This window comes from Jaculus jaculus, chromosome 1 (genome assembly GCF_020740685.1).
Source record: "Jaculus jaculus isolate mJacJac1 chromosome 1, mJacJac1.mat.Y.cur, whole genome shotgun sequence".
Lineage (NCBI taxonomy): Eukaryota > Metazoa > Chordata > Mammalia > Rodentia > Dipodidae > Jaculus > Jaculus jaculus.
In genome coordinates, this window is record NC_059102.1 from 177,889,241 (window position 1) to 177,913,994 (window position 24,754).

General features: G+C 41.9%; 2 protein-coding genes across 5 annotated transcripts in view; both read left to right on the plus strand.

The window, feature by feature from the left end:
* Fnbp4 (formin binding protein 4) overlaps positions 1-16,773 on the plus strand; it is a 59,030-nt gene extending 42,257 nt beyond the window's left edge. Inside the window, exons 13-17 of the mRNA XM_004657250.2 lie at positions 8,726-9,039; positions 9,162-9,306; positions 10,318-10,664; positions 14,879-15,036; positions 15,771-16,773. Of these exons, the coding sequence (XP_004657307.2) occupies positions 8,726-9,039; positions 9,162-9,306; positions 10,318-10,664; positions 14,879-15,036; positions 15,771-15,861 (1,055 nt within the window). The 3' untranslated portion in view covers positions 15,862-16,773. The remainder of the gene's footprint in view (positions 1-8,725; positions 9,040-9,161; positions 9,307-10,317; positions 10,665-14,878; positions 15,037-15,770) is intronic.
* Positions 16,774-19,748: 2,975 nt separating this feature from the next.
* The window catches only part of Agbl2 (AGBL carboxypeptidase 2), a 72,527-nt gene continuing 67,521 nt past the window's right edge, over positions 19,749-24,754 (plus strand). For all 4 annotated transcript variants that reach the window (XM_045161545.1, XM_045161519.1, XM_045161527.1 and 1 more), the window contains exons 1-2: positions 19,749-19,975; positions 21,109-21,172. In XM_045161545.1, coding sequence (XP_045017480.1) covers positions 19,943-19,975; positions 21,109-21,172 — 97 coding nt within the window. In that variant the 5' untranslated portion in view covers positions 19,749-19,942. The remainder of the gene's footprint in view (positions 19,976-21,108; positions 21,173-24,754) is intronic.

The window sequence follows — 24,754 nt, forward strand, 5'->3', positions numbered from 1 at the left end:
GAAGATTTAAATTAAAACTAAGAGAATGCATGAGATACTGAAACCAAGGCAATGACTAGTTAGAAATCAGAATAATATATACCAGGAAAAAAAGGGACTACTTTATTTTCATCTTAAAAGATCCCGTGTAATTTAAACTGATGGAACGCACACCTGTAATCCCAGCACTTGGAAGGTGAAGGAAAGAGAATCAGAAGTTTAAGGCCATTGTATCTAACGAATCTGAAACTAGCCCAGAATACAGGAGACCTATGTCAAAAAAAACCCAAAAATTTCTGGTATTGAACACTATTACGTGGACCTCTTAGTAAGTACAGCTTTTATGTATCAATTAAATACAAATAATTCGTATTAGATTGAGTAATAAAAGATACTGGTACCTATTTTATCATGTCACAGAGAAAGCTGTGAATCTGAGAACAGAACAGGTCATGAACAGGACTAAGGTAATTGAGCTGACAGGTATCTGGACAGTAAAAATGAGGTTCTAGGAAGCTAGGCATCATGGAAGTTGTCAATTTTTTAAAAAGCCTCTTTAGGTCAGAGAATGGTTCGGTGGTTAAAGATGCTTGCCTGCAAAGCCTAATTCAGGTTTGATTTCTCAGTATCTACATAATGCCAGATGCACAAAGTGGCACCTATGCTTGGAGTTCATTTGCAACAGCTAGAGGCCCTGGCTCACCCATATTCATGCATTTTTTTCTCTCTCTCTTACCTTGCAAATAAATTTTAAAAATTAAATTAATAAAAAAATCAGTAAAGATGCCAGTCGTGGTGTTGTACGCCTTTAGTTTCAGCACTTGGGAGGCAGAGGTGGGAGGATCGCCATGAGTTCAAGACCACTCTGAAACTACATAGTGAGTTCCAGGTCAGCCTAGGCCAGAGTGAGACCCTACCTTGAAAAAAACAAAAAAAAAGGTGGGGGGGAGTAGAGGACTTTGTCCTATTGGAAGGAGGCATAAGTTAATGTAAGAGTTTAGTAGTATATGCCTTAAGCATATGATCAAGAGAAGTGTATTTATATTTCACATCTAACAGGAAAGCCTGTTATTCTGAATCTGCTTATATTATAATTTTTTTGTTAACATGCTTTTGTTGGCTATTTAAGACCAAGTAGATACTCAAAAATTAATTATACATTGTACTCTTGGTTGTTGTTTTTTCTTGATTTGTTTTGTTTTTTGAGGTAAAGTGTCATTCTGACCTGGAATTCAACTCTAGTCCCAGGCTAGCCTCATTGAACTCATAGTGATCCTCTGCTTGGATTAAAGGCTTGTGCCAACATGCCCAACTGTACATTATAGTTTTGAAGGTCAGTGAGGCTTTTAAGAGTGACTCTTATAGACCTGGGAGGAATTCCATGACTCCCTATGTTGTATCATTTGCTCAAATGAGTCAAGACCATGCTGACAATGTGGAAGTATTTCTCTATTGACTCTTCCACTATACAGTGACTTGGAGCCCAATCTCTGGGTCTCAGGTAGCTTATGAGAGTTGTTGAACATGCTAAGAGGGTCCCGTTTTCTACTGTGGCTTTTTTTCCATATATTTTCTACAATTGTTATTTATTTGCAAGAGAAAGAGAAAGAAAGGGCCTTTATCCACTGCAAACAAACTCCAGACACATGTGCCACCATGTGCAACTGGCTTAGGTGGGTCCTAGAGAATCAAATCTGGGTCCTTAGGCTTCACAGCCTTAACTGCTAAGCCATCTCTACAGCCCTCCTATAGCCTATTTGATTTGGGAGCAGGAACCAAAATATTTGTTGTCCTTTTAACTTCAGTGTCTCTAGTTGGCTTTGGTTTCTACATGTGGTTATTAAGTGCTCAGAAGGACAATTAAACCAGTGTTGAAGACAGGTATGGATATAGAGCACATCTGATCACCTTAGTCTTCAAGAAAGCAAAGCTACTTAAAGACTGACATAAAAGCTTAAAGGCAGCCATGCCTTTTGGCGCATGCCTTTAATCCCAGCACTCAGGAGGCAGAGGTAGGAGAATCACCATGAGTTCAAAACCATCCTGAATCCAGGTCAGCCTGAGCTAGAACAAGACCCTACCTCGCAAAAACAAAAAAGTTTCATTCTGTTTAAGCCAGGTGTTTTGGGGTGGTGCATGCCTTTAATCCCAGCACTCTGGGAAGGCTGAAGTAGGAGGATCACTGTGAGTTTGAGGCCACTCAGACTACTTAGTGAATTCCAGCTCAGCTTGAGCTAGAGTGAGATCCTACCTCGAAAAACAAAAAAACTCATTCTGTTTAACATTTAAATTTAGTTTTCTGATAAAATCATCATATCCAGCACATAGAAAGCAGGCATGAGGCTGGACGTGTTAGTGCACACTTTCAATCCCAGCACTTGGGAGGCAGAGATAAGATCACTGAGTCCAAAACCACCCTGAAACTACATAGTGAATTCCAGGTCAGCCTGAGCTCGATTAACACCCTACCTGGGAAAACCAAAAAAGAAAGAAAGAAAGCAGGCATGTCTTACCCTTTTTTCATTTTTTAAAAGATTTGTTTGTGTGTTTATTTTGAGAGAGAAAGAGGGGCAGAGAGAGAGAGAGAGAGTATGCGTGTGCTAGGTCCTGTAGCCACTGCAAACAGATTCTAGTCATATGTGCCACCTTTGTGCATCTGGCTTACATGTGTACTAGGGAATCCGACCTGAGGGCCTTAGGCTTTGTGAGCAAGCATCTTAACCACTAAGCCATCTTTCCAGCCCTATTTTATTATCTTTTGGGATTTCAAACAGTTGCAACTGCCGGTAGAAAATGTTAACAGCTCTGGAAACATTTTTTTTTATTGACAACTTCCATAATTAAACAATAGCCCATGGTAATTCCTTTCCTTCCCCCACTTTCCCCTTTGAAATTCCACTCTCCATCATATCTCCTCCTCCTCTCAATCAGTCTCTCTCTTATTTTGATGTCATGATCTTTTCCTCCTATTGTGATGGTCTTGTGTAGGTAGTGTCAGGCACTGTGAGGTAATGGACATCCAGGGCATTTAGTGTCTGGAGAAGCAAGTTGTAAGGAGTCCTGCCTTCCTTCGCCTCTTACGTTCTTTCTGTCACCTCTTCCACAATGGACCTTGAGCCATGGAAGGTGTGATAGAGATATTTCAGTACGGAGCACTCCTCTATCCCATCTTTTTAGCACCATGGTGCTTCTGAGTCATCAGAGAAGATTGGGCACACCTGGCTTACGTGGGTGCTGGGGAATTGAACCTGGGTCTTTAAGCTTCATAGGCAAATTCCTTAACCACTAAACCATCATTCCAGCACTGTAAACAAGTTTGTTGTTGTTTTTATTTTTAAGCCAGTAATTTTGTTTGTTTGTTTGGTTGGTTTTTTGGCTTTCTGAGGTAGGGTCTCACTGGCCCAAGCTGACCTGGAATTCACTATGTAGTCTCAGGGTGGCCTCGAACTCACAGTGATCCTCAGCCTCCCAAGTGCTGGGTTTAAAGGCATGCACCACCACGCCCAGCTCTGTGCTGTCTTGGGAGGTACCAATTACTCAGGGACAGCTAGAAGTAGAGATGAGTACACCTCAAGACCATTGAGATGAGGCTGTATCCTAGAGCAGGTAAGATGTCTTGAGTTGATTTACTTTTAAGCTGTGAGTTTGAGCTATCAGAGCTGAGGTAGTAACTTAAGTAAAATCTTGATGAGGACAGTTTCATACACACACCTTAATAAGCGCTCTTAAAAGCAGAGGCCTGCTGGCTGTGGTGGAACCTTTGATCCCAGCACAGCACAATATGAGTTCCAGGTCAGCTGGATCTAGAGTCAAACTAGAAAAATGAAAAAAATTTTTTTTAAAGTCTTTAAAAAGCAGAGCTTAATGCATACAGACCGACACAGGGCAGATCTTAAGCCATTATCTGATCACAGTAATCCAAGTTGAACTGTGGAAGAAAACCACTGATACAACTTATTCCCAAGTTTGTTTGTTTTTTTAATATATTTCCATGTTTGTTATTTTTTTAAATTATTTATTTATTTATTTATTTGAAAGCGACAGACACAGAGAGAAAGACAGATAGAGGGAGAGAGAGAGAATGGGCGCGCCAGGGCTTCCAGCCTCTGCAAACGAACTCCAGACGCGTGCGCCCCCTTGTGCATCTGGCTAACGTGGGACCTGGGGAACCAAGCCTCGAACCGGGGTTCTTAGGCTTCATAGGCAAGCGCTTAACCGCTAAGCCATCTCTCCAGCCCCCCAAGTTCTTTTTGATCTAAATAAAATTCAAGCCTTGTGCCAAGGTTCATTTACTTCTAAGCCTATAAAGGTAAATATGTACATGTTTTCTGGCATAGCATTTACTAAAACCATCTTTTAAAAAAATGGGGGAGGGGTGGCACACGCCTTTAATCCCAGCACTAAGGAGGCAGAGGTAGGAGGATCACCATGAGTTTGAGGCCACCCTGAGACTATATAGTGAATTACAGGTCAGCCTGTACTAAAGTCAAACCCTACCTTGAAAAAAAAATGGAGGGGCTGGGGAGATGGTTTAGTTAGTTGCCTGCAAAGCCTAACAACTCAAGTTTGATTCTCTAGTACCCACATAAAGCCAGATGCACGGTAGCACATGCATCTGAAGTTCATTTACAGTGGCTGGAGGCCCTGGCATCCCCATTCTATTTCTCTGTCTCTTCTCTGTCTCTCTGCTTACAAATTAATAAACTAACTAACTTTAAAAAAAAAAAAATTGACCAGCCAGATGTGGTGGCACAAGCCTTTAATCCCAACATTCAAGAGGCAGAGGTAGGAGGATATCTGTGATTTTTGTGGCCAGCCAGGGACTACATAGCAAATTCCAGGTCAGCTTGGGGCTAGAGGGAGATTCTACCTTGTGGGGGGGGGACATCAAAGGGGGAGGGCTGGTGTTGTTTGTAGTTGAATGATTAGATATGTGCTAAGCATTGTGAGGACCCTCAGATTTAATTTCTAGCAGTACCCCTCCCCACCCCATCCCAGAAAAGTACTATATCATGAGGAACTAAGAACTAAGTCTTAAAGTTTTTTATTTTGGGGCTGGAGAGATGGCTTAGTGGTTAAGGCATTTATTTGCCTGCAAAGCCAAAGGACCCAGGTTCGATTCCTCAGGACCCAAGTTAGCCATATGCACAAAGGGGCACATGCGACTGGAGTTTGTTTGCAGTGGCAGGAGGCCCTGGCACACCCATTCTCCCATTTTGTCTCCCTTCTTCACTGTCAAATAAATAAAATATATATTTTTTAAATTATTTTTATTCATTCATTAGAGAGAGAGAGAGAATCACACCAGGGCCTCTAGCCACTGCAAACAAACTCTAGATGCATGTGCCACAATGTGCATCTGGCTTCAGTGGGACCTGGAGAATTGAACCTGGGTCCTTAGGCTCTGCAGGCATGCACCTTACCCGCTAAGCCATCTCTCCAGCCCCTGTTTTTTTGTTGTTGTTTTTCAAGGTAGGGTCTCACTTTAGACCCGGCTGACCTGGAATTCACTATGGAGTCTCAGGGTGGCCTTGAACTCACAGTGATCCTCCTACCTCTGCCTCCCAAGTGCTGGGATTAAAAGTGTGCGCCACCACACCCGGCTATGTTTGTTTGTTTTTTTTTTAATATATTTTATTTATTTATTTGAAAAAGAGAGGAAGAGGCCGGGGGAGGGGAGATCGTGGAATGGGTACACCAGGTTCTCCATTCACTGCAAACAACCTACAGATGCATGTGCCCCTTGTCCATCTGACTTACGTGGGTCCTGGGGAATCCCCCCAATTCATTGTTTTTAAGTTTATGAGTTTAATACCATATTTCAAGATGGAATGGCATTTCTTCATGTAGTAATTAAATGTCCTCTTAATAGTAAAAATATAAACTGGGCCAGGCATGGTGGCACACACCTTTAATCCCAGCACTCAGAAGGCAGAGTAGGAGGATCGCTGTGAGTTCAAGATCAGCCTGGGGTAGAGCAAGACCCTACCTCAAAAAATTATTATTATTATTATATGTGGGAATAAATTTAGAAATAAGTAACAGCATGATTATAGTAGACTTCTGTGACAATCAAACTAGACTTTTTTTTTTCCTTGCTTTTAAATCTGGGCTGGAGAGATGGCTTTAGTGGTTAAGCACTTGCCTGTGAAGCCTAAGGACCCTGGTTCGAGGCTCGATTCCCCAGGACCCACGTTAGCCAGATGTACAAGGGGCACACACATCTGAAGTTCATTTTCAGTGTCTGGAGGCCCTGGCATGTCCATTCTCTCTCTCTCTTTCTCTGTCACTCTCAACTAACTAAATAAAAATGAACAAAAAATATTTTTATAAAAAATAAAACTTAGAATCTTATTGCCTCCATCTCCCAAGTGCTATAAAAGAAATAATTACCTGGGTTTAAGATAGCTTCTTTTTTTTTTTTTTTTTGTTTTTGGGGTTTTTTTTTTTTTTTTGAGTGAACTGAGTGGATTATAGAATAATTGCTATGTATATAACTAGTATCTAGTCAATACTAGTGTGACTGTTTTGAGGTAGAGTTTCATGATCCCAGGCTGACCTTGAACTTGATTGTAGCTAAAGATCCTAATCCTTTTGCTTCTATCTTCTAAGTGCTGGGATTACAGGACTATGTTGTAATTCCCAGATTTTTTAACTGTCTCTCTCTGTACACACACACACACACACACACACACACACGGATTGAACCAAAGGCAAGCACTATATGTATGTGACATCTCCAGCCCCTATCAAGTATAGTTTAATCTCATACTTATTTACACAAGATTTTGTTAATGGTGATTAGATTTACACTATTAACCCTGACCTAAAATGTAGACCCTTGAGTTTTTTTAACAGCAGCATGTTACCACAAACTTACTAGGATTACATCATGTTTCTAGATGACAGTATTATTAAATAGACTTACAGTTATGTATTTGCCATACATTGTAGCTAGTTTAGAAGAAAGTTTAATCTTTACTAATCTTCAGTTTGTTTAACCTTAGTTCTTTTGTAATCTTGATATAATATGTAATGTAGGCTTTCTAGCCATGCCCAGACCTTTTTGTCAAATCAGTCTTGTCTAATAAATATTTTGTCAAAAAGTTTATATTTTATGATAAATAAGAAAAAGTTGAGTTATTTGAATTCTTAAAGCTGGAAAACTGTATTCATGTTTTCTCATTAGTCTTTTTCAGTATACTTTTCCTTAGAAGTAAGGGTTGTCTCAATTATGGAAACAGTATGAACCTTTTTAACATCTTTTACACACTGTGTCACCTACTGCTCCATAAGAAGAAAAGCCAGATCAATTTTGGTTGCTTACTTTTTGTCTTGTCGAGAGCAAATATAAATGGCTGCATACTTGACTTAATGTCTTTCATAGTGGAGCCCTGCTTTAACCTGATTTTGACCATGAGTATTGACAAGGGTCTACATCTGGATATTTACTTCATAAGAAGTAAGATTATTTGAGAGCTCCAAAGATCTTGGACTCCTGATATTTCTCCAGAGCTTCTTGGTGAAATAGAAGCATAGGCTGGAAGTTAGTCCTGGTCTTTAACTCTGGCCTGCTCACTAAAGTTCTGTGTGACCCCAAGGTCAGTCAGTTCCTGCCTGGGTTTCATTACCTTTAAAATGAGGAAATTGAACTAGATGATTTCTCATGTCTCTTCTACTCCTAAATTCTATGATTTTAGAGAGAAAATCCCTTCAACATTCCCGGGATATATATCTAATAGTCTCATATATTGTGAAACATCCCTATTGACGATAAAGAGGGATGGGGAAGGCTACAAGTAAGTATATCCTCCTGTTTTCTCTAATCTTTAAAAAGCTTTTTCCCACCAGAGAAAATGGCAGTTATGTGATTGTTGCTTTTGTGAAATTTTGAAAAAAGCTGATCCTGTAGCTTTTCAGCTATAGTTCAAACTTTAGCAACTGCTAAAAACCAGTTTTAAACTTGTATATCTTCAAATACCTATTTTTGAAAATCACCATTATTTCCACCTTGATAATTTGTCCTCCTAAATTTCCCCTTAATCATCACAAAACTAAAAATTAACCCTCCCTTTTTACTGTATTAAGCAAATGAATGAAGTTTACACAGAGCTATGAAAGAATAAGAGTCCACAGTAATAATCTTGCTAATGCATTTTTAAAACTAGTAATCCAGATTACTCAAGATGGATACTTTGTGCTTTCAATGGGTCTTCCACTTCAACTGTGGCATTCCCACTCACTTAGCTAACTGACTCCAAAATAAAACACATGGAATCTGTATTGCAGATGCACATGATTTGCTTTTGAAACAAACAAACAAACAAAAAAAGACCTGGGAGAATTGCCTTCTTGTCTGTATATGTTGAAACTAAATGTTTGAAATAACACATTACAAATGAAAATTTGGCTGACCGCATTTTTTATTGAATTATGTGATGATATTCTTAATTTGCTTATCTAGGCCCCAGAAAAAAGAGGCTAGTATAACACAGCTAGGGAAAGCGCTATGAGAGGCATAAATTAACCTTAACATGGAAGTTATTTCTGAACTGAGTTGTTAGTATTTCATGGTCAACAGTGTAAAGTATGTGTTATGGTGGGGAGATCCAGGCCTTACTGTTTGAAAGTACTATGTACTGCTCTAGGTCACATTGATGTTTATCACATTGATCAAATGAGGTATTGCATGAATATTATCTGTGGAGTTTTGGTCTTTTTCCCTGACTCCTGTCTGTTTTCATAGGTTCTCTTTGTAAAGAATCCTTTTCTGGACAAGTTTCTTCTTCTTCACTCATGCCACTGACTCCATTTTGGACACTCCTTCAGTCAAATGTACCCGTGCTTCAACCTCCATTACCTTTGGAAGTGCCACCACCCCCACCTCCACCCCCAGAGTCTCCTCCTCCCCCACCTCCTCCCCCACCTCCTCCTCTAGAAGATGGTGAGATTCAGGAGGTAGAAATGGAGGATGAGGGAAGTGAGGAGCCTCCTGCCCCAGGAACAGAGGAGGATACTCCTTTGAAACCTTCAGTACAGACCACAGTTGTAATAAGCCAGGTAATGATGCACTTTTGACATTCTGGGTGGTAATAGGGACTGGAGTAAGATACCCAGGTTTTACTTTAGAAGAGCACTGAACTAGGGCCATCAGCCTGCTGACCAGAATATTTGTGTTTCAGAGTTCAGTTGATTCTACCACCTCCAGTTCTCCTTCCACTAAAGCAGTAAAGAGAAAAGCTACAGAAATTAGTTCTGCAGTGGTTCAGAGATCAGCTACCATTGGTAGTTCTCCAGTTCTTTACAGCCAGTCAACTATAGCTGCAGGTAAACCTGATTAAAGTGCTTTTTTGCAATATGTTGTTTGTCTCTAGCATTACATGCTATTTAAGGAATGTTAGAAAGCTTTGTTTGCAAAATCTGTTTATATATATTTCTGTTACTCAATCCACCATTACAGTTCAGTATGTGTCCTTATCCTTTTCAAACTGTTTTTTGTGCATTTACGTACAACAGTGATTTTGATGTTTAAGTACCTTACTCTGTTTTTTTTTCCCCCAAGGTAGGGTCTCACACACTAGCTCAGGCTGACCTGGAATTCACTATGTAGTCTCAGAGTGGCCTCAAATTCATGGTGATCTTCCTACCCCCTGCCTCCAAGTGCTAGGATTAAAGGTGTGTACCACCATGCCCGGCTAACTACCTTAATCTTTAGATGTTCAGAAATTGATATTTTGCTGCCAGAAAATAGAGCTATAATTTTTAAAATAATATTGCTAGGCATGGTGACATGTACTTTTGATCTCAGCACTTAGAAGGCAGAGGTAGGAAGACCATGTGAGTTCCAGATTGTCCTGGGCTACAGTGAAACCCTACCTCAAACCCCCCCCCCCAAAAAAAAAAGGACAGAAAAGGGTATACTGGGGTTATTTTATTTTATTTTTGTTTGGTTTTTTTTTTTTGAGGTAGAATTTCACTCTACCTAAGGGTGGCCTTGAACTCAGCATTTACGTGGTGCTGGGAGTCTCAAATCAAGACCCTCATGTTTCTACCTCTGCCTCCCAAGTATTGGGATTAAAGGCATATGTCACCATGCCCAGCTTATTGGAGTTGTTTTATAAGTGATTTATTCTCTGATTCCCATGTTCTTACTTCTGGTCTTGTCAGTCTCACTGCAGCATAGGCTGACCTGGAACCCACTCTGTAGTTCAGACTGGCCTCAAATTCATAGCAAATCCTCCTACCTCATCCTCCCAAGTTGTGGGATTAAAGGTGTGTGTGAACCCCTTTGCCCATCTTCACAGTGTCCTTTTTATGGTATCATGTTTCCCATATTAGGTCATCAAGCAACAGGGATTGCACACCAGAGTACAGGAATCGGACATCAGGCAATGTCAGTTGGCCATCCAGCAGCAGGAATGGGACATCAGGCCAGAGGAATAAGCCTGCAGTCAAATTACCTCGGACTAGCAACAGCATCTACAATTATGAGTTATGCTGAATGTACTGTCCCAATTGGAGTGACAACTCCATCATTGCAGCCAGTTCAGGCCCGAGGTACTATGCCAGCCACTGCCATTATAGAGCCACCACCACCTCCTCCTCCTCCTCCCACACCGCCACCGCCACCACCAGCTCCCAAAATACCACCACCAGAGAAGACAAAAAAAGGAAAGAAAGATAAGGTAAATTAAATTTTTAAAAATATTTTATTGATTGATCTATTGATTTGAGAGAGAAGTTACCTTTAAAGCAGTGTTTCATTATAGCACTTTCATACACATGTGCTACTATACTTAGCCCAATATTAGAAATCAGTAGTTGCTGGGGGAGGGGGGAGACATTTTCTTGAGTGGTGTACCTGTTGGTAAGGTGCCCAGGCTCCTATAAAGAACTCCTTACAGGTTGCTGCCGTAAGCAACCCTAATTAAACTCAGTGAATCACACATAGACCAAAAGAAATTTTAAAAAAACATTAAAATTGAAGGGAGTTGCTGGAGAGATGGCTCAGTGGGTAAAGAGCTTGCTAAGCAAACATGAGGGTCTTGATTTGAGACTCCCAGCACCACGTAAATGCTGGCTGTGTGGTGTGGCCCACCTATAACCTCAGCACTTGGGAGGCAGAGACAAAGGATCCCTGGGCCAAGCTAACTACCTAAGTCTAGCTCAGTAAACAAACTTGGGGTTCAAGTTGGAGATTTCACCTAAGTAAATAATGGGGAGAGTGATGACATCCAACATCAGCTTCTGACCTGTGCGCACAACACATGCAAAGTAAAAAGGAGAGGGAAAGGTTAGTTGGAAAGAGGATAAGAGGGTGATGGTGAATATAATCAAAATTAATTTTTTTTAAGCTTTAAAGATAAAATAAATGATAGAAATCATTTCCTAGTAGCACAGCCTTGTAATTGCAGCACTTGTGAGATAGAGGCAGGTAAGTCAGTTGTTAAAGAACTATAAGTACAAATCATTTCCTTTGTGAAAGCTTATGTGATGGTATTTCACACCGGCCCTCCAAGAGGGTTAGCTAATTTTATTTATTCAACACACACACATATATATGTTGTTATTGTTTTTAGTTTTCAAGGTAGGGTTTCACTCCAGCTCAGGATGACCTGGAATTCGCTATATAGTCTCAGGGTGGCATCAGATTCTCAGCAATCCTCGTAGCTCTGCCTCCCAAGTGCTGGGATGAAAGGCATGCGCCACCATGCTGCCTGGCTCTGGTTCTACATAGTTTTTGTATTTTCAAGGTAGCTCTCACTGTAGCCCAGGCTGAGCAGGTAGGCAGGTGAGGGAGGAAACAACATAAATACCTTTGATACTTCTAATTTTCAAAAAATATTTGGAATCAATAGACATTTTATGTCTCCTTTATTTATTTATTTTTTAATTTTTTTAGTTTATTTTTATTTATTTGAGAGTGACAGACACAGAGAAAGAAGCAGATAGATAGAGAATGGGTGCGCCAGGGCCTCCCGCCACTGCAAACGAACTCCAGACATGTGCGCCCCCTTATGCATCTGACTAACATGGGTCCTGGGGAATTGAGCTGCGAACTGGGGTCCTTAGGCTTCACAGGCAAGCGCTTAACCGCTAAGCCATCTCTCCAGGCCCTTTATTTTTTTTTTTGGAGATAGGATCTCATTCTAGCCCGGGCTAACCTGGAATTCACTATGTAGTCTCAGGATGGCCTTGAACTCACAGTGATCCTCCTACCTGTACCTCCCTAGTGCTGGGATTAAAGGCATGCGCTACCATGCCCAGCTTCTTTCTCTCTTAAATAAATAAAGACAATTTTTTTAAAACCAGTACATTTTTTTGACAGCTTCCATATTTACAGATAATAAACCATGATAATTTTCCCCCCAATTTCCCCTTCAGAAATCTACCCTCCATCATATCCCCTCCCTTTCTCCATTATTCTCTTTTATTTTGATGTCATTATCTTCCTATTATGAGGGTCTTTTTTGTTTGTTTGTTTGTTTCTCGAGGTAGGGTCTCACTCTAGCCCAGGTTGACCTGGAATTCACTCTGTAGTCTCAGGGTGGCCTCAAACTCTTAGCGATCCTCTTACCTCTGCTGGGATTAAAGGTGTGCGCCACCACACCCAGCTATTATGAGGGTCTTTTGAAGGTAGTGCAAGGCATTGGGAGGTCATGTATCTTGAGGCCAATTTCTGTCTGGACGATTGCATTGCAAGCAGTCTTAACTTTTCTTTGTCTCTTACATTCTTTCTGCCACCTCTTCCGCAATGGACCCTGAGCCTTAGAAAGTGTGATAGAGATGTTTCAGTGTTGATCACTCCTCTGTCACTTCTCAGCACTATGATACCTTTTGAGTCATCCCAGAGGTCACTGCCATCTGAAAAGAGAAGCTTCTCTAACCACAAGTAGTAGTAGAATTAACATATGGATATGAACTTTTAAGTAAAGTTCTTGCAGGGAAATTTGGTGAGCATAAAGTATGCATTTAGTCAGACGAGCAGACATTATGCTCCTAAGGTTCATGACCTCCCCACCATAGGAAAAGCCAATACAATTCTTTAGACCTATGATTTCAAGTTTGATATGTCATATATAATTTATAAAATTTAATTTTCTCTTCAAAGACCGGAGCCAAATATGGAAAAAATTTTCTGAACCCTCTAGGAGTCAAAGTGAAACAACAGTAACTATACCTAGGGCTGTGGCATTTTTAATCAGATCACAAGTGTTAAATAAGAGCTCTTAGGCAGGCATAGTGGTGCACGCCTTTAATCCCAGCACTTGGGAGGCAGGGGTAGGAGCAGCACAGTGAGTTCCAGGCCACTTTGAGACTGCAGAGTGAATTCCAGGTCAGCCTGGGTGACAGTGAGACCCTACCTCAAAAACAAAAAAAAAATATTGAGAGGTCCACATTGCTATAAAAAGACTCAGAATATTGGGCCTTCTCCCCCCCCACACACACACCCAGATTACTTAGGTCCTTAATCAAGAAATTTGAGGGAGGATAGGAAGAGGAAGGGTAAGGAAAGCAAGAGAGAATATCTTGATCTTGAGTACAAGTACAGCTCTGTAAGTTAGCCTGGGACCTTATACCCAGTTCTGCATGCACATAGCACTCCTACCACTTGATCAACTAACTACTAGCCAAGCTTATAGCATAACCTGATCAGGTTTACAGTTTTATCCCTCAACAAGTGATAAAAGTGGATCTTTTTGGTTTTTCAAGGTAGAGTCTCATTGTATGTAGCCCAGGCTAACCTGGAATTCACTATGTAGTCTTAGGCTGGCCTCGAACTCAGAACTGTTCTCCTACCTCTGCCTCCTGAGTGCTGGGATTAAAGGCATGTGCCATCATGCCTGGCTCAAAAGTGGGTCTTACTACTCTAACATGTAACTAAACAGACTTCAACATATATTGAAGTGTAATGTTTAGTTAGGAGCTGGATTCAGTAGTGAAGCACACAAAAATCTATGCCTTGGGCTGGAGAGATGGTTTAGCGAGCAGTTAAGGTGATTGCCTGCAAAGCCTTAGGACCAGGTTCAGTTTCCTTTTTAGTACCCAGGTAAGCCAGATGCACAAAGCGATAAATGTGTCAGGAGTTTGTTTGCAGTGGCTGGAGGCCCTGGCACGTCCATATATATTCATTCATTTTCTTTCCCTCTCTCTCAAAATAGATAAGTGAAAATAACATTTTTTCTTAAGTTAAAAAAAGTAATGAAATGAGCCAGGTGTGGTGGCATATGCCTTTACTCTATTTTGAGAGAGACCAGACACACAGTATGGACACACCAGGGCTTCTTGCTGCTCCAGATGAACTTCAGATGTATGCGCCACTTTGTGCATGTGGTTTTATATGGGTGCCATGGCATTGAACCCAGGCCAACAGGCTCTGCAAGTGTCTCTAACTACTGAGCTGTCTCTTCAGCCCTAAAAGTAAATCTTGTTTCTGGTTTTTACTGTATTGAGTATTAAACTTGGGCCTTTGAAAACGCAAACTACCACTGAACCTTATCTATCTGCACAGCCAGCCCTTTGTTTCAAATTTAATAGTTGACTTTGTTACTCTTTTCGGAAAACCTGGGCTTTTTTTTCCCCATTCTCTTGGTTTATTGCTTTGATTCTGAGTAGACAAGGTAAAGCAACAGTTTTGCATTTCATAGATTAAGAGGAAGGCTGAGGGGCTTGGGGTGTAGCTCACTCAGTGGTAGAAAAAACTCCTAGCATGTATAAGGTCCTGTATCCAATCCTAGCACTTGAAGGGGGTCCATGGAGAATAAGGGATTTTTTTGTGGCTGAAGCTAATACCACATTCATTCCATGAACCTTGGACAGAGATCCTGATCCTCGGTGTAAAAAACCCATTTCCTTATTCTCTATATTATAGTCGTCTGACCTTGAACCTTTGTTATAGGCAAAGAAAAGTAAAACCAAAATGCCATCTTTGGTAAAGAAGTGGCAGAGTATCCAGCGTGAACTTGATGAGGAGGAAAATTCCAGTTCCAGTGAAGAGGACCGGGAATCAACTGCACAAAAGCGTATTGAAGAATGGAAACAACAGCAGCTGGTCAGGTAAAAGGAAACAGTCACAGGGGTGGGTCTTCAATACTTAATCTGATGGGGAAGTTTAACATTCCCCTCAGTGGACATGATAGGTCAGATACTCAGTGACAGGGCTTTATTTGCTACGAAATGAGGTTTGGTATGTTTTGATTTTCTAGCCCAGGCTGACCTGAAAACTGTGTAGTCTTAAGGTGGCTCCAAACTCATAGCAGTCCTCCTAACCTCTGCCTCCTGAGTGCTGGGATTAAAGGCATGTGCTACCACACCTGGTTCATTTTTTTTAACCTTTCTTTTTAAATTTATTTACTTATTTGAGAGAGGAAATGGTCACGCCCAGGCCTCCAGCAAACAAACTCCAGATGCATGCTCCGCTTTATGCATCTGGCTTACATGGGTACTGGAGTGGGTGGGGGATCAAACCTGGATCCTTAAGCTTCGCAGGCAAACTCCTTAACTGCTAAGCCATATCTCCAGTCCCCTGTCTGCCTCTTACTTTCTCTTTCTCAAATTTAAAAAAAAAAGCAGAAAAAAGAGAGAACGGGCATGTCAGGGCCTCTAACCTCTGCAAACTAACTCCAGACAGCATGTGCCACTTAGCACATCTGGCTTTATGTGGGTACTGGGTAATTGAAACACAGGCCAGCAGTCTTTGCAAGCAAGTGCCTTGAACCCCTGAGTCATTTCCCCAAGCCAGTTTTGTTCTATTTCTTTTTACAGTAATAATAAGTGTATTATTTTCACAGTGGCATGGCAGAGAGAAATGCTAACTTTGAAGCCCTTCCTGAGGATTGGCGAGCAAGACTGAAGAGACGGAAAATGGCTCCAAACACATAGTTAATTTTTTGTTGTTGTTATTTTGTGTTCAGTCTTAAATAGTTTACCATTGTCAAATAAACTGTAAATGTTTTGGGGAAAATCATATACATTTCCTGGACAAGAACACGTGCAACGTTGTCCATGTATTAAATGTAACATTCTGTTTGCTGAAAATAGGTGAATGGAATTGCTTTGATCTGGCTGTCTTTTCTTACATTGGCAAACTTAGCATGTTAGGTATCAGTCATTCTTGAAGAACATGTGACTCATGAGCATGGCTCCTGTACAGGACTTACTGGCAAATATGGAGGACTTCCCCTGTCCAGTAGAGAGGCTCATTTAGTTCTTAGTGTGACACACCATCATTAACTTCTTCTCCAGAACAAGTGCAATTACGAAGGCAGCTCTGTGTCCTTCCTTGCTTGACTGTCCTTCAGGATCTCTTTCTGACCTCCTCCTCTAGTCTGCTGCCTGTGAGGTAGAGATATGCAAGTGATATGTCTTGTGCTGGTGACCACTCTCTTTAGAGTAGTTCTTATAAATCCTAGCACAGTCATTTCACACACTAGGTGGCATATTTAAAATTTCAATACAAGAAGGAGTAATGGCAGCAGGTGTCCTGATCCTTGGTTTTGAGAAATTCCCCCTTGTGGCTGTAAGTATAATAAGCCTCTCTGTTTATTGTCTCCATTGTCTTACTCTATTCCAAAATCCACCTTCCTCCCTTGTATGTGTGAATGTATTCTCCATAAAATTCCAGTATTTAAAAAGCAGTTCACCGGTCTGTAATTTCTATTGTATCACAATCAGGAAAAGTCACTTTAAACTGAAGAAAAAGCAAATTGTGTTTTAAGGCTATTTGTATTTCTTCAGTTTCTGACCTTGTAAATTTGTACATATGCACCAATAAAGCTCTTTTGTACTTCCTCATTGGTTATCCTTTTGCTCTTCTAAGCCTGTGAACCCAGTTAGGTCACCTGTGCTTTATTTATGTTAATCTTTTTCTTGTTTCTCATCAAGTATCACACTCCACTGAAGAAAACAGAATCTTAGTGGTATAGGGAGTCAGGACTATAAAATTACGACTCTACCACAGGAATGCCACATTAGACTGCAAGATTTTGGAGTTTGTATCCATTTATAATAATAGCCAATTTACTTAAGTCCTGAAAACTGTAATGCACTTAGCATTTTGAAAATAAAGAGGTGCTTTATCGCTTGTTCATAAGTAGTGCACAGCTGATTGTGAAGGTAATGGGTACTTATTTCCATTCATATACAGTAACCAAAGACAGTTTGAATTTTACTCCTATACATGTAATCAAAAATTTTTACCTGATCAGTGACACATAGAATGTTGGGTATTATATTCCATAATGCTAATATCAAGGTGCCATTTTGTACATAACATTGTTTGATTTGCATAGGGAAAATTTCTGCAAATAAAGGTTATCAAGTAGCTAGTAAAGTCTTTGTCTTTACCTCACTGTACACATGAAGGATTTGCTATAGAGTGCCAGTGCCTCTTCACCATCCTTCACAACAAAGTGCTTCAGAAATCTGATTCCATAGGTCATATGTGCTTTGAATGGCTTGTTAACTTGGTTTCTTTGATAGTTTTTTAGTGTACAAAGTAAATTTTTTTCATTTTAGTTAGAATGGGCAGAATAAAAGGTGAAAGCATTAAGGAGATGAATTTCTGCACCTGGTCTATCTGGACAACTTGAGAAGACTGTCCCCAGCTTTCATAAGATTCATTCTTAAAATGTCTTATTTTTATTTACTTGAGAGAAAGAAAGAAGCAGGTAGGCCACCCTGAGATTACATAGTAAGCTGGGCGTGGTGGCGCACGCCTTTAATCCCAGCACTTGGGAGACGGTGGTAGGAGGATCACTGTGAGTTCGAGGCCACCCTGAGATTACATAGTAAATTCCAGGTCAGCCAAAGCTAGAGTGAGACCCTACCTTGGAAAAAAAAAAAAAAAACAGCAGCAGCAGCAAGTAGAGAATGGGCATGCCAGGGCTTCCAGCCACTGCAAACGAACTGGGCATTATTACCTTGTGCATCTGGCTTATGTGGGTCCTTGGGAGTCAAACCTGTGTCCTTTGGCTTTGCAGGCAAGCGCCTTAACTGCTAATCCATCTCTCCAGCACTTGTGTTAAATCTTATAACTAGATCAGAACATCCTGTTGCCTCAAGGTAGACATTTTAGGAATGAATCTAGGCTAAAGAGATGACTCCGCAGGACCCACGTACAGCCAGATGCACAAGGTGGTGCATATGTCTGGAGTTCATTCGTAGTGGCTGGAGGCCCTGGCGTGCCCATTCTTTCCCTCACTGTCCCTTTCTCAAATAAATTTTTTTTTTAATTTATTTATTAGAGAGAGAGAGAATGACCACACCAGGGCTTTCAGCCACTGCAAACAAGCCATGTGCATCTGGTTTACATGGGACCTGGAGAATCAAACCTGGATCCTTAGGCTTCGTGGGCATGCACCTTAACCGCTTAGCCATCTCTCCAGCCCTCAAATAAATTTTTTAAAAGATTTAATGCAGGGCTGCAGAGATGGCTTAGCGGTTAAGCGCTTGCCTGTGAAGCCTAAGGACCCGGGTTCGAGGCTCGATTCCCCAGGACCCACGTTAGCCAGGTGCACAAGGGGGCGCACGCATCTGGAGTTCGTTCGCAGTGGCTGGAAGCCCTGGCGCACTCATTCTCTCTGTGTCTCCCTCTCTGTCACTCTCAAATAAATAAATAAAAATGAACAAAAAATATTAAGAAAAAAAAGATTTAATGCAAGCCTTTGGTCTCAAGTTCTAGTTCAATTCCTAGCAAATTGGAAGATCGTTTTAAACCTAATGAGAGATGAATGATGTAAACTAGAATGGGCCATCCCCTCTGGGATCTTCTTGGCTGCATTTGCAATTGTATCTGCCTTTTTAAAAGATATTATTTCTTCATTTATTCGAGATAGAAAGAGACAGGTTGAGAGATAATGAGTGTGCCACAGCCTCCAGCCACTGCGGACAAACTCCGGAGTGCACCACCCAGTGCATCTGATAAGTGGGTACTAGGGAATTGAACCTGGGTACTTTTCGGGCAAGTGCCTTGACAGCTAAGCCATCTCTCCAGCCCCTGCCTCTGTTTTTTAAAAAAGCTTTCTAGCCGGACGTTGGAGGCAGAGGTAGGAGGGTCGCTGAGAGTTGGAGGCCACCCTGAGACTACATAGTGAATTCCTGGGCTAGAGCGAGCCCCTACCTAGGAAATAAAAAAATAATAAAAAGGCGAGTACCCAGGCATGGTGATGCATAGGAGGACTGCTGTGAATTAAAGGCCACCATAAGACTAGAGTGAATTCAGGTCAGCCTGAGCTAGAATGAGACCCTACCTCAAAACAAAAGCGGTGAGTGAGCCTAGCATGTGGTGCATTGAGGAGAGCCAAGAGTTCGAGGCCAGCCTAGGACCACGGTCCTAGGTCGGCCTGGGCTAGAGGGAGACTCCACCACGAAAAAACAACAAAGAAACATTTTTTTTTTAAAAAAAAAAGTATGCATTGCGTGAGGCTGCAATATGGTTCAGATTACTGTCTCCCATTTCGATTTCCAGAGTAAGGCTGTGTAAAGCAGGAAGGGAAGGATGCATGGATGTCACCTTGCACGGGCTGCTCGCCCCAGCCCTCCTTCCGCTTCCGGCTAGCGGTTGCCTGGCTGCGGGCGGCGGCGGCCACAGGTGTGCTGCGTCCTCCTGGGGCTCTTAGGACCGTTCTCCGGTCTCCCCGCACAGAATTGCATTTTCGGGGCTCCGGCCCTCGACTCCCGTCTCTCAAGGGCTCCGAGGCGGCTCCCGCGCCTGCGCCGTCGCATCTTTGCTGGCTTCGGGGAGAGCGCAGCATGCGGCGGGGCGGACGCGGACTGGGCAAGTGCTCGGGCGGGGAAGGAAGCTCCCGGCGCCTGTTGCAGGGACGGGCGTGGGCGTGAAAGCTCCCCTTTGCCTGGGGTGATCTCTTCCTGGCCTATAACCTGCCTCCGTTTTGGAAATTAAGCTTAGGTTACTGCTGGGCTCCGTGCCACTGACTGGCCGTTGGGGTACCACTCAGCAGCGATGTTCCCGGTGTTGGAAACTGAGCTAAAGCAGGTCAGTACACACCCCTCTCCCGAACCCCAGAGGGACTGGCCCTGAGTCCGAAAGCACATTATGGTGGCACCTTCCTCAGCTGGAGTTTTGCATTTGTTTTGTTGGGTGTTTTTTTTTGTTTTTTGTTTTTTGTTTTTTTGCTGGGGTGGGTTGTTTGTTTATTTTCTTTTGTTTTGGACTTACTATGTAGCCCAGCCGGGCCTCATACGTACTACTTCATTTCAGGTGTATGCCACCATGCTAGGCTCCAGATGGAGATGGTGATAAGATGGAATAAATAAGAACTATTTTTGTTTTTTTATTTGTTTTGTTTTGTTTTTCAAGGTAGGGTCTAGCCCAGGCTGATCTGGAATTCACTTTGTAATCTCAGGCTGGCCTTGAATTTACGGCAGTCCTTATCTCAGCCTCCCAAGTGATGGGATTAAAGGCGTGCACCACCATGCCTGGTTGGAATGAGTAATTCTTACGGACCTCATTTGATTGGCTTACAGTACACTGTTCTGAGCCACAGTGCATAGCACTTTTTTATTCACTCAAACTGGGTGCGGTGACTCATGCCTTTTTAATCCAATCCATGCACTCCTGTGGCTAGGTAGAATTACCTTGAGTTCAGGCCATCCTGGGGCTGCTGAGTGAGTTCCAGGTCAATTTGAGTTAGAATGAGAACCTAAGGGGGGGGGGGGCGGGGATTAAAGGGAAAGGGATTTGGGAGATGGCCCAACAGTCAAAAGCACTTGATTGCAAAGCCTGACAGCCCAGATTTGATTCCCCAGTACCCAGGTAAAACCAGATGCACAAAGTGGTGCATGTATCTGGAGTTTGTCTCTCTCTCTCTCAAATAAATAAATATTTTCTGAATATTTATTTATTTGGGGGGGGGAGAGAAAGAGGCAGATAGAAACAGAGAAAATAGGCACGCCAGGGCCTCCAGCCACTGCAAACAAACTTCAGATGTATCCTTGTGCATCTGGTTTATGTGCATACTGCGGTATCGAACCTGCATTCTTAGGCCTGGCAGGCAAGTGCCTTAAAGGCCAAGCCATCTCTCCAGCCCATAATTTAAAAAAAAAAAAAAAAAAGACATCCGTATCATTTAAAAGAACTTTCCTGACTGGGAAGGCCATTTCTTTCAGACACTTTCTGATCCCTATGAGGACTTCATGTACCATCACCTCCAGTATTACGGATACTTTAAAGGTAACCCTACCCACTTATCCAAGCTCACCTTTTCTGGGGTCACCAAGTTCCACTGTCTTATTAACTGGAAGAGTTGTGCTTAGATAGACTCATAAGTAGTTTTTTTTTAGTCCATCACTTGAAAAGTACTTGCTGGGGCTTAAAAGATGCTTGCTTGTGTAGGAAAAAACCCCCGCAGGGGGCCCCCACACTCTGCCCGGATAAGGCGACACCCCAAATCACTCACGAGAAGCGGTCTTGATGCAAACTGCAAGAGGATTTTATTCCAAGCGCGCTGGGGCCCACAGTCGTACACCTCACAGGGGTAGAGGACTGCAGAGCCCCGAATGCAGGAACAGGACAGTTTTTATAGGGTTTTTAACAAAGCCTGTGCCTTAGACCAATCATTTTCTAATATTAGGAGCCCCGCAGGGTGTTAGCCAGTCAGTTGGTGCCACCCCATAGTTTCTAAGCCAATTAGTTTATGACCTTGGTGGTCAGCATTTGCACAGGTCCTTGGGTGGGAGTAGCAGAGTGTGGTTCCAGTCTCCTATGACCTTGGAGGTCAGCACTTGTGCAATTCCTTAGGTGGGGGTAGCAGAGTATGGTATCAGCCTCCTATGACCTTGGTGGTCTGAGGCAGGCTGCTACAGCTTATGGTGCGAGCTACTAAGGCTAACAGTGTGGGCTATTAAGGCTTATAGTGTAAGGCTTATAGTGCAGGCTATTTACAGAAACCAAATAAGTGGTTCACTTCATTACTCATTTCCCATCCTTGAGGGCTATCTCATGCCCTTTTACCTAGTTTTATATTAGGAGTAGGCTCTGATATAATGAGAAGAGGGATTCTTTACTTGCTTCCAACAGAGAGTAAAGCCTGGAGTTTGAGGTATGCAGGGAGCCCGCTTAAGCTCCCCTTGGAGCGTGATAGTATTTCTGAGCTTCTGAATTCTTGGGCCTTTCACTTGCAATGTCTGACAACTACCCTAATGCCCACATAAAGCCAGATGCACAAAGTGACGCATGTGACTGGAGGAACGAATTCCAGACACATGTGCCACCTTATATATCTGGCTTTTTTACGTGGGTACTGGAAAATCAAACCTGGGTCCTTGGTAGTACACGCCTTTCATACAAACACTTGAAAGACAGAAGTAGGAGGATCACTGAGTTTGACACCAGCCTGAGCTACAGAGTAAGTTCCAGGTCAGCCTGGGATAAAGTGGACCCTACCTTGCAAAAGAATTATTGATGGCTGGGAGTGTAGCTCAGTTATAGAACACTTGTCTAACATTGGCCAGGGCCTAGGTTCAGTGTCCTGTACCTCCAAAGGTTCTATTTTTGTTTGATTTATTTTTTAAATTTTATTTGAGAGTGAATGAATGGGTGCACCACGGCCTCTAGCCACTGCAACAAACTCCAGACACATGCACCAACTTGTGTATCTGTATCTAGCTTTACATGGGCACTGGGGAATCAAACCTGGGTCCTTTGGTCTTGCACACAAGTGCCTTAACCACTGAGCCATCTCTCCAGCCCATATGTTTTTTGTTGTTATTGTTGTTTTTTTGGTTTTGTTTTGTTTTTCTTTTTTTCGTTTTTGGTTTCTCAAGGTGGGGTTTCACTCTAGCAAATGCTGATCTGAAATTCACCATGTAGTCTCAAGGTGGCCTCAAACTCATGGTGATCCTCCTTACCTTTGCCTCCTAAGTGCTGGGATTAAAGGTGTGCGCCACCATGCCTGGCTTATTTTCTTTTCTTTTCTTTTTTTTTTTTTTTTTTAGGTAGCGGCTCACTCTAACCTAGCCAACCTGGAATTCACTATGTAGTCTCAGACTGGCCTCAAAATCATGGCAAGCCTCCTATTTCTGCCTCCTTAGTGTTAGGACTAAAGATGTGTGCTGTCATACCCCAGTGTTTATTTATTTGTTTATGGTTTTTCAAGGTAGGGTCTCACTCTAGCCCAGGCTGACCTGGAATTCAGTATGCAGTCTCAGGGTGGCCTTGAACTCACAGCAATCCTCCTACCTCCACCTCCTAAGTACTGGGATAAAAGGCGTGAGCTACCAGGCCTGGCTTAAGTACTTTTTAATGTTTTATTTTGTTTATTTATTTTACAGAGAAAGAGAGGGGAAGAGAGAGAGAGAATGGGCACCTCAGGGTCTCTAGCCACTGCAAACAAACTCCAGATGTGTGTGCCCCTTGTGCATCTGGCTAACATGGGTCCTGGGGAATTGAACCTGGGTCCTTTGGCTTTTGCAGGCAAACGGCTTAACTGCTAAGCCATCTCTCCAGCCCTTAAGTATTTTTTTATTTGCATTTCTGTGGGGGATGTGTGTGTAGCTACATCAGGGCCTCTTGCTGCTGCAAATGAATGCCAGATGCAAAAATGAATTTTAGGATTGCTTTTTTTTTTCTATTTCTGTGAAGTTTTAATGGGGATTTTGTTAAATGTGTAGATTGCTTTAGGTAAGATTGCCATTGTCACAATATTTGTTCTTCCAATCCAAAAACATGTAATGTCTTTCCATTTCCTAGTGTCTTCCACAATTTCTGTCTTGAGTGTTTTAAAGTTTCCATTATAGAGATTGCTCACATCCTTGGTTAGGTTTATTCCAAGGTACTTTATATTTTTTGGGTGTAATTGTGAATTGAAGTAATTCTCTCATTTTATCCTCTGTGTGTTTGTTGTTAGCATATAGGAAGGCTACTGATTTCTGTGTATTTATTTTGTATCATGCTACATGGCTATAGGTGTTTATCAGCTCTAACAGCTTGCTGGTAGAGTCTTTAGGGTCCTTTATGTATAGAATCATGTCATCTGCAAATAATGATAACTTGATCTCTTCCTTTCCAATTTGTATCCCTTTTATGTACGTTTCTTGCCTTATTGCTATGGCTAAGACTTCCAGTACTATATTAAATAAAAGTGGGGACAGTAGACACCCTTGTCTTGTTCCTGATTTTAGTGGAAAAGCTTCCATTTTTTCCCCATTTAGTAATATGTTGGCTGTAGGCTTGTCATAAATAGCCTTTATTATATTGAGACATGTTCCTTCTATTCTCAGTCTCTGTAGGACTTTTATCATGAAAGGTTGTTGGATTTTGTCAAAGCTTTTTCTGCATCTAATGAGATGATCATGTGATTTTTGTCCTTCAGTCCATTTATATAATATATTGCATTTATCAATTTGCATATATTGAACCATCTCTGCATCTCTGGGATAAAGCCTATTTGGTCAGGGTGAATGATCTTTCTGATATGTTCTTGTATTCTATTTGCCAATATTTTGTTGAGAATTTTGATCTATGTTCATGAGGGAGATTGGTCTGTAATTTTCTTTTTTTGTTCTATTTTTGCCTGGTTTTGGTATCAGGGTAATGCTGGCTTTGTAGAAAGAGTTTGGTAGGACTCCTTCTTTTTCTATTTTGTGGAAAAGCTTAAGAAACAGTGTTAGTTCTTCCCTGAAGGTCTGGTAAAATTCACCAGTGAATCCATTTGGGCCCAGACTTTTTTTAGTTGGGAGTTTTTTGAAAACTGCTTGGATCTCCATACTTCTAGTCCTATTTGCTTGAAACACCGTTTTCCAACCTTTCACCCTA